Source organism: Nematolebias whitei, chromosome 23, assembly GCF_014905685.2.
Source record: "Nematolebias whitei isolate Nwh7 chromosome 23, NemWhi1, whole genome shotgun sequence".
NCBI lineage: Eukaryota > Metazoa > Chordata > Actinopteri > Cyprinodontiformes > Rivulidae > Nematolebias > Nematolebias whitei.
Window position 1 is genome coordinate 20,549,670 of NC_056520.1, and position 9,565 is coordinate 20,559,234.

The 9,565-nt window shown below is 38.3% G+C and overlaps 1 protein-coding gene across 1 annotated transcript in view; it reads right to left on the reverse strand.

Moving 5' to 3' along the window:
- The window catches only part of LOC119428707 (FERM, ARHGEF and pleckstrin domain-containing protein 1), a 126,445-nt gene that overhangs the window by 41,105 nt on the left and 75,775 nt on the right, over positions 1-9,565 (reverse strand). The window contains exons 6-7 of the mRNA XM_037696379.1: positions 5,627-5,724; positions 418-532 (exon numbers count right to left, since the gene is read on the reverse strand). Of these exons, the coding sequence (XP_037552307.1) occupies positions 418-532; positions 5,627-5,724 (213 nt within the window). The remainder of the gene's footprint in view (positions 1-417; positions 533-5,626; positions 5,725-9,565) is intronic.

Consider the following 9,565-nt stretch of genomic DNA (forward strand, 5'->3'; position numbering starts at 1 on the left):
CCTACTCTGCTCCTGCAACCTGGAACATCTTGCAACAGGAACTGAAGTTGTCCACCCTAATTTATTTAAGGGATTTTAAACATTTGATAATGTCAATAGAAACATCAAAGCAAATATGTTCTTGTTTTTAGAATTTTACCTTGTTTTATGACACCCTGATTTATTGTTTTATAACACTACTTTTATTTCAACTGCATTTTTACTGTAGTTTATTGTTATTATTGTCTGTACTTTATGTTCTCTTTGGAACAGGTCTCTCTTGTAAAAGAGTCCTCGTGGCTCAATGAGACTAGCCTGTATAAATAAAGGTTGAATGAATGATTGAATATCACGTCTTGCTTGACTCAACTGGATCTGATTGTAGTTTAAAAACTTCGTCCCAAGCAGATTTGTGTACATCCGGTTGCGTTAACTCACACATGCTTGCGGTGGCAGTCTATGATCTTGTCTCGGATGGCGTCCTGGTCTGGAAGGTACTTGTTATGCAGGAGATGCTGCCAGCTCTGCGTCTCTTCAAAGTCCCCAATCTCAGCTGGGAGGGAGAGAAGGCAGAACAAACACATTTATTTGGGATGGAAACGTTGAATAAAGATGCAACGTGTGGAGAAAAAGATAAATGATAGAAGGAAGCAAAACTACAAACGCTCTGCTGAAGAGTTTCCATCTGTTCAACAACAGCAACAATAGCCCTACATGCTGCACCACCTGCAATTGCAGATATGGCAAGCACTTGCGGTTGCCGTGACAACCATGTAATCTTCATCAGCGTGCCATTTTGAGCCCACTGCTGACTGGAAGAGTGAGTCAAACCTGTAAACTCTCCATCCTGCACACAGATAGACCAATAAGCTGCAAAAATACCAGTCTGCTAAGAGGAAATGCTCCAAATCAGTGGTAGTTTGTAGTTTTACAAAAATAGTGCTAATAGATTTAAGTATAAAAGATTATTGGGACTATGCACAGGTGGAAACCCAAGATCGAACCCTCCAGCAACATGCACTGGGATCAGGATCCATGTTGGGACACTTAAGCTGATTTACCATTGATAAGTGTGACTCCACTTTGTCCTCATCTTATCGGTTCTTCTCAGGTGTAGGCAGTGTTGCCAGATCTCGTGATAGAAATAAGCAACCAGCGCTATGAAAACAAGCCCAACTGGCAACCCACCACATTGTGTAAAACAGAGGCTGTTTTTAAACAGTATAAACATACATTTATTATGGCATTACACATGAACAACAGCAAAATTATGCTAAATACTTTGAATAACAAACTTTTAAGCTCTGATTTAAAAAAAAAAAAAAAATTTTGCGTATGTGATTTTTTCGACATTTTAAAAAACAAAACATCCTGACATCTGCGTGTGAGTGGAGCCCCCTAGTGGTCGGCGACAGTATGAGTGTTTGGGGTGCGCGTCCACAGACGTATTTGTATGTCTGTGTGCGCCTGTTACTTCGCCAAATTGGGCGGGAGCGATAAACAGGACACAAGTGCGTGGAAGGGACAAACTACCTACTACCACTTGTCTTTTGCTTTATTGTGCAGAGCTGGGAAATGATCAACTAGATTCACTCGGAAAGAAAGTCAAGCTCAAATAAGCAAATTCACGTTCAAAACAAGCCCAAAAATACCGCAACTTGCGACTCACAAGATCTGCAAATGACTTAAAAAAACAAAACAAGCCCAAAGTCACTTATAATAAGCGAACTTGGGATTGAAAGGCCATTATTTTGTTTGAGGTACAGTAGTCCATCGTTTATCACAGGGGATCAATACCCTGAAGCCCCGCGATAAGTGAAAAACCGCAAAGTAGCAATAGTAGTACAAGTAGTGAGTAGAAGTTTATTTTATTATATATATATATATATATATATATATATATATATATATATAAAGGTGTTTAAAATCCTTCCCACACTCTTGCTCTACAAGAGCACAGCCTGTCATGATCTCTGCTCTCTGCTACGGCTGCACTCTGCGCTCTCGGCGGCCACGCCCACTTCTCCACTGCAGAACGGAGATCAACAGAGGAGGAAGGAGGAGCTGCAGGAGGCAGTTTCTCCTGCAGTGTGGGCTGCACACAGGTGCAGCAGGTGCTAAATAAAACTTCCATGCCGATCGTGCGGCTCATCCATCAATCAGCCAATTGTGTGTCATGTCCAATCTTATTTTGAAAAACTGCGATAGAGCGAGTCCGCGAAAAACGAACTGCGAAGTAGCGAGGGACTACTGTATTCCAAATTGAGTCAGCACTGTCATAACGCAATATGGAATGATATAAATAAGGAACAGAGGCAGAGCTTGAACCATGAACATGCAGTTTAGGATTACAACTGATTTTGCAACTTTGAAGAGGCACAAAAAACTAACACAAAAATAAATAAAATTAACATTGTTAGTACTGGACATACTTCTAATATCCACTAATATACATATTTAATGTGAAGTTATGGCTAAATAGTTTCCTGTATTAGGAGAAGATTAAATAGTTGATCAGCTCTGTTAGCCTGAAATATCTTCGGCTTAAATTAGAGGTAGGTCTTCATATAAGAAAGTGCGTGTTTGTGACATTTGTTATGCTTCATGATGTTCATATTGAAGTAAAGTTTAGGTTTTTTGTGCATTAGTTGTGAAGTAAAAATGTCATCAATGCTTTTTTCATTGCTTCAATAAAAGGAAAAGCTCTAAAATAAAAGATTCCCTAAAAACAAACTTTTTGTTTCGATGTGTCACAACCGTTTTGTCTGTGATATACAGAAGGAGCATGTAATATTAAAGCTCCCAAAGACAGATTTTGATTTCACGGGGACTTCAAAATTCATGCCGGCGGCACACACATCATAGCAACTGCAGCTGAAATATCCCCAAAGGGCATTTTTTACTTGTGCGTGATTTATGAGCAGTCCTTCGCACGAGCAGTCCTTCCCGGATAACATTTCCCAGAATATAACTAGAGCCCTTTACAGACATGGAAATCCCAACAGCTTTGGCCTTAAACAGCAGCACAAGTGAATGTGAAGGCATCCCCACAACACGGCAGGATGTGATGTCATTTTCTTATATGAGACAGACACTTTTGTTTGAAATGCTGTATCTGGAAGTTCACAGACACAATGTGGTAAAACTAAAGGGTTTATTTTACATTTTCTTATTCAGAAAAATAAACTTCAAAAGCCCAAGTGCAAAATAAAACCATTTATTTATGCATGTTCATAGTTTATAAATGTAAATAATGAATCGTCTTCTTATATCACAGTTAGTCATGGAGTTCCTCAGGGTTCAATGCTTGGACCAATACTCTTTACTTTATATATGTTTCCATTAGGTAATGTTATTAAACAACATGGGATAAACTTTCACAGTTATGCTGATGATAGACAGTTATATTTGTCCATAAAATCCAATGAATCAAATCAGCTACTTTGTAATAATTACGGAGATTGTGTTGTTAATCCCATGCAAATTGGCCATGTCAGTAATTTTTAAAGTAAACATTCCCCTGCAAATTAACTACAATATTTTGCTGAACGCCAAGGTCCTGTGATTATACTAATCCAATGCGAATAGGCATCTCTGTGATTTGGACAGAAATGGGCGGGATGTGATACGTAATGAGGCATTTTTTTGTTTTTGTTTAAACAAAATCATTTGGAAAAATATAGAACAAGTATACTTTAAATGAACGCGCTGCTCGCTTCGGCTTTTATGCTGCCAATTCCTTCACCGCAGCATGACGGCAGGTGCGGAGACGCGCGCGTGATCAGCTGACCCATCCATCCATCCTTTTTCGGGTAGCGAGAGTCGCTGGTGCCCATGTCCAGTAGTCACTGTGTGAGAGTAGGGGTACACCCTGGACAGGTCGCAAGTCCATTTCAACTGGTGGGTCAGCGAACGAGTTCCCGCTCACGTGCGCAGCCGGTGACAAGTTGTCCATCTGAGCTTAACATAGCTTCTTTTTTTTTTTTTTACCTTTTAAACTGGCTGGTCAGACCTGCCTCCCCCTCAACAAGTAGATTAACACAATTTTATATTGTGCATTCTTTAGTTTTCTTTGCGCTGATTCGTAAAACCACATCAAAACCTGAGACTGGCCTGGCCCGCACATTAAGCACATTATTATGGACCGGCCCGGTCGTGACAACGCAGCGCGTAAACATTATATCCGGACGATGTCCATAAATTTAAGCTAAATCTCAGGCTTTAGTTATCTCATGAAATTGAGCCACATAAAAAGCAGACGTTGGGGAATAATTTATTTATTTATTACATGTGGTTGCTAGGTAAAACTAATCCCGTGCAAATAGGGCTTTAGACTACAAGCATGTCTTAGAGATGTGAAAAACTTGGATGACCCTAAATTTTCTGTTTTTAAATTCAGATAAGAATGAGGTTTTGGTTTTTGGACCTGAGCATCTTAGGGATACATTTTTCAGTCTTTCCCCCTCCTTGGATGGCATTAATCTGACCTCCAGCTCTAATGTTAAAGATCTTTGTGTTATTTTTGATCAGGACATGTCTTTTATCCCCCACATTAAAAACGCTACTAGAACCGCCTTCTTCCACCTGCGTAATATCACTAAAATTAGAAACATCTTATCTAAAAATGATGAAGAAAAACTGGTCCACGCATTTGTCACATCTAGACTGGACTATTGTAATGGTTTATTATATGGGTGTCCAAATACTTCTTTAAAATGTCTCCAGTTGATTCAAAATGCTGCTGCTAGCGTCTTAACTGGAGTTAGTGGGAGAGATCATATCTCCAGTTTTAGCTTCTCTCCATTGGCTCCCTGTCAAATCCAGAATAGAATTCACAATCTTACTTCTAACCTACAAAGCCCTCAACAACCTAGTTCCATCTTATATTACAGACCTTATTGTTCCATATTTTCCTAACAGAGCACTTCACTCTCAGGCTGCAGGTTTACTTGCGGTTCCTAGAGTTTCCAAAAACAGAAAGGCAGGAAGCTCTTTCAGTTATCAGGCTCCTCTCTTGTGGAACCAACTTCCAGTTTCTGTCCATGAGGCTGACACATTGTCCAGTTTTAAGACTGGGCTTAAGACTTTCTTTTTTGATAAATCCTATAGTTAGTCAGCTTGGTTTCCTGACCTATTCCTTATCCTATGCTGCTATAACCTTCTGAAGAACAAATGACCTCATTTCATCAAATGAACAGTTGCAAATTAATAGTTTGTATTTGTAATTATTCTTTCTTAACATGGGATTTCTGTTTTTTGGTCTCTCCTCCTAGAGAAAACCTTAAAGTCTCCATCCTGGGCCTGCCATTGTGTATCTGTTCTTCCTTCCTGTTCCTCTCAAACCCAGCTGGTCGAAGCAGATGGCCTCTTGTCCTGAGCCTGGTTCTGATGGAGGTCTCTTCCTCATGAGGGAGTTTTTCCTTTCCACTGTTGCCTCTGTGCTTGCTTAAGATGGGAGACTGCGATGAAGTGAAAACTCAAAGCAGTCTGCTCCTTAGGTAAATAATGTTATTAACCGACTTTATGTGTATGTGAATGTTTCTGTTCAGTGACCTGAGATGACCTCTGCTGTGATTTGGCACTATATAAATAAAGTGAATTGAATTAATAAACTGTTAAAAGATGAGACTACTTGATTTGTACTCACACTGGATGATGTGGGAAACCATTAGAGCTGCGCTGGTGTCGTTGCAGATTAGACGCCCGCAGGCCAGGTCCTGCTTAATCTGCAGCGCAAACAGATACCTGCAGAGGAAAACAAAGGAGAGGCGAAAAGGTGGAAAGGTTTTAAGAGGATTTCTTTCCTGAAAAGGAAAATATTACGGTACTCCCTTTCCTGGGAATGATTACAGCCAGATGCTGGAATTCTTTCAGCCATCGTAAACATGTTGCAAAGTCATGACTCGGCATTTTAATAGACAAAAAGCAAAGATAGCGGCATCATAAATCAGAATATTGCTGGCGTTAAAGCTTAAAATCAGCTTTGAAATGCTGATTCCACACAAACATCACTCCATAAATGAAGCAGTTCTCTTATAATTTCTCATTATCTGTTAAACGTGTTAAGGTACAAATAAAACTAACCCAACAAATCAGTGGGTAAAGGTCAAAACTCCAACTAAGTGAGAAAAAAAATTAAAATGCGGCTCTTTATTCTCTCCCACCTGAGCTCCACAGTCAAGAGTTCAAACGTGCGCATGATTAATGGCCCACAGCACATTTAAACACAATATCCAGTTTAATCTTTTTACAAAACAATGATTGCATCTCAGATGAAGACGTTAATGAGGCTTCTGTGATTATGTCGTTTGATTTGGGCTTGGATGGCTCATTTTAGAACAAAAGAAAGCTGGGCTAGTTGTTCCCGCTTAAAATTAGCAAGAGCCCAGTTAAGATACACTTTTTACTTGAGTTGTTTTACACATTAAATAACATTAAAAAACAAGAATCTAATTATAGACTGATTTATGTTCACATCAACACCAGCCTTAATGACGCTATTAAAATAAAAGTAATATATATATATATAAATAACTAGAGAAATTGCATTTCCTGCAAAAATGCAGTGTGAATGCTAATTGCTGAAGAACTTGCTAAGAAACAGCTAAAGTTAGCTATTTACATTCTGAAAAGTAGCTGAAATGGACGAAAAATACAAATTTAGCAGAAGAAAGCAGAAAGAACACATATTTGCTGAATTAGGTTTAAATGAGCATAAATTAATACAGAAATTATGATATTAGCTAAATAAAAAAAAATGAAATTAGCTAAAAAAATGCAGAAAAGTAGCTGAAATGGCAGAAAGAAGCTTAAACTACCAGAAGGAGGTGAAAAGAGCTGAAATTAGCAAAAAAAATTGTGGAATTAGCTAAAAAAGCTAAAAAAAAATTGCATATAAAAGCTAAACGTAGCTGAAATAACAGAAACTAGCAGAAATAACTTGAAAGGAGCATAGCAAGCTCAAATTAATAGAAAAAATTTATTTAGGTTGAAAGAAGCAGAAGTTACCATTAAAAAAAATTACATTTATCTGAAAACAGCTGAAATCAGCTAAAAAAAAAAGCTAAAAATCTAGCTGAAAAGTTAGAACAAGCTTAACTTAGCAGAAGAGAGCAGAAAGAACACATTTGCCCAGTTAGGCTGAAAGAAACAGAAATGAGCACAAAAAAAAACTGCTGAAATATAGCTAAAAAAGCAGAAAAAAGCAGAAATTACCAGAAAGAAGTGGAGAGCACTTTTTTTTTTTTGCTGAATTAGGCTGAAAAAAGTTGAAATGAGTGCAAAAAAAAAAGTGGAATTAGCCAAAAAGGGCTAAAATTGGCATAAAAACGGCTAAATAGCAGCTGAAAAAGCAGAAAATGCTGAAACTTGAATAAATAAACTGAAAGGAGCAGAAAGAAGTTAGAAGAAGCACAAAAATGCTGTAGTTAACAGAAAGAGTCTGAAAGGAGCGCAAAACAGCTGAAATTAGCTGAAAACAGCTGAAAAAAGTTGAAATTTGCACAAGGAAGCTGAAAGAAGCTGAAGCAGAACAACATGTGAAAGGAGCAGTAAAAGGTTGTAAACAGATCTAAAGATGTGAAGGATGTAAAATGAGCTCAATTCATTTTCTATGTGGAAAACGTGGCAGAAAAGGCTAAATATCTCAAAAAGCTAAAGTTGAACCAAAACCAAAAGTCATAGCACCCTTCTGCTGATCGAGCTGAATTTTTGTTGAAATAGCACAAAAATTCTGGAACGAGACAGATGCCGTAAAAATACAGAAGAAAAATGTTTCACAATAGAGTGAATGATTCATAAGCGTTCAACAGCTTCTTACATCATTCTTCTCTGTTCAGTGGAAAAAAAAATCAAATTTTCAAAAACATTTAAAACATAAATATTACTTTGTTATTTTTATTATTTCTGTATTTCCTCTTACGTATAATCAATGTATTAATAACGTTGTATAATTTAGATTTTTGTTGTAAAAAGTAATTTGGAGCATCAAGTATTTCCTTTAAAATCAAGGTCAAACGTTCCGTTTTTATTGAAGATTTTTGATATTCCGTTGACCCAAGTTTAATTGATTAATTAAATAATTATGTTTTCGTCAGTTGATTTTCTTTTTGCCGTTTATTCTTTAAATCATGCATGTCTCAAAAATCGTACCAGTATTAAGTTGTAGTCATAGTTTATTGTTAACTTGTTTGCAATTTATTCTTTAACATCAGCACATTATCGAAAATCGTATAATCAAAAATTTTCCTTAATATTTAAAATTGTACTTTTTTGTGTTTCGTACATCTTTTTGTAGGATTATTTTACCCATAGTTGTAATTTTGATCATGTATTTTTGATTGTCATTTAATGGTTTTGTAGCTTATTGTAAAATCATCTTGTACCTTGCGGAGTCGACTAACATGCACAGCCTGTTGCAAATTAAAAACCTTCAGTTTTCACCTGCTGACAAGCCCATTTGTCAAAGTGCTCAACGTTCACGTCTTTCACCTCGCTTTAATCATTGCAGCTTAAAGCAATCATCCTTCTGTTTGCTCAGTTTGGACAGAAACAGCCACTAAAGGAAGCACGCTGCGTGTCGTACTATTACAGCAGCTACTTTGTAATGAAAGACGCTGCTGAACAGCAAGGGCTGGAAAGATATTTGCTGCTTGTCCCAAGTAAGTCCAGATGGGAACCACGGTGTCATGGGGAAAAAAAGTCAAAGGTCAGCTCATTCTCTTGTTTATCTTTAGGTAACACAGAGGAGGGATGTTGGTGTGAGCTCAAACCCAGCGCTGTCTGAATCATTAGACTTTAAAACCAGAGAAAAATGGCTGCAGATTTTAAACAGACAGGTAGATTTAACAAGCAGTACGTCGATGATGTCACCCGTCACCGAGGGATTTGGATATTTGCGGTTTTCGAGAGGATTGTTTCTCTGGACTGGAACTGAACAGGAAATGCAAGTAAACCTTAATGTTTTTGGTGCAAGGTATTCACCTGGGTTGATGTATAAGATTTGTTTGTTTTCTCGTCTGAACAAGTGCAGACTGACAGATCCTGATGAGTGGAGGGAGCAATTTTATCCAGCACCAGGCACAATGGCGGCGCCAGCGGGTGGCCAGTGGTGGCCTTGGATACCATAAATTGTTGGCCACCCCAGTCGTTTGAGAAAATTATACTTTTAAGCAATATAAAACTATTAATATACTATAAAACAATATAAAACATGGTTTACAGTGTTAAGTTAACTTGCTATGGAAGGGCGCTCATCTCGACCTGTGATTTTTGTCGAGGGGGGCGGGGTCTGACCTGTACACTATTTGTATACAGACAGTTTTCGAGCGGGGGAGGGGAGTTGAGACGGCTCAGTATGACGTAAATGGCACGCTACCGCTGTAGCTTTTTAGCTAGCGTGTCTGTATTGTGCGCTGCTAGATTGGGGGGGTGGGGGAGTGCAGTTCGGTAGGTAGAGCGCTCAGTTCTGTTGACAGGACGGTGTGCCATGCGTGTATAATGGTAGGTCTGTGGCCCAGAGAAGGAGAGCAAAGAGGATCTGGATCCAGAACCTGGACACTACAACACCCAAGGGGCTAAATCAAAT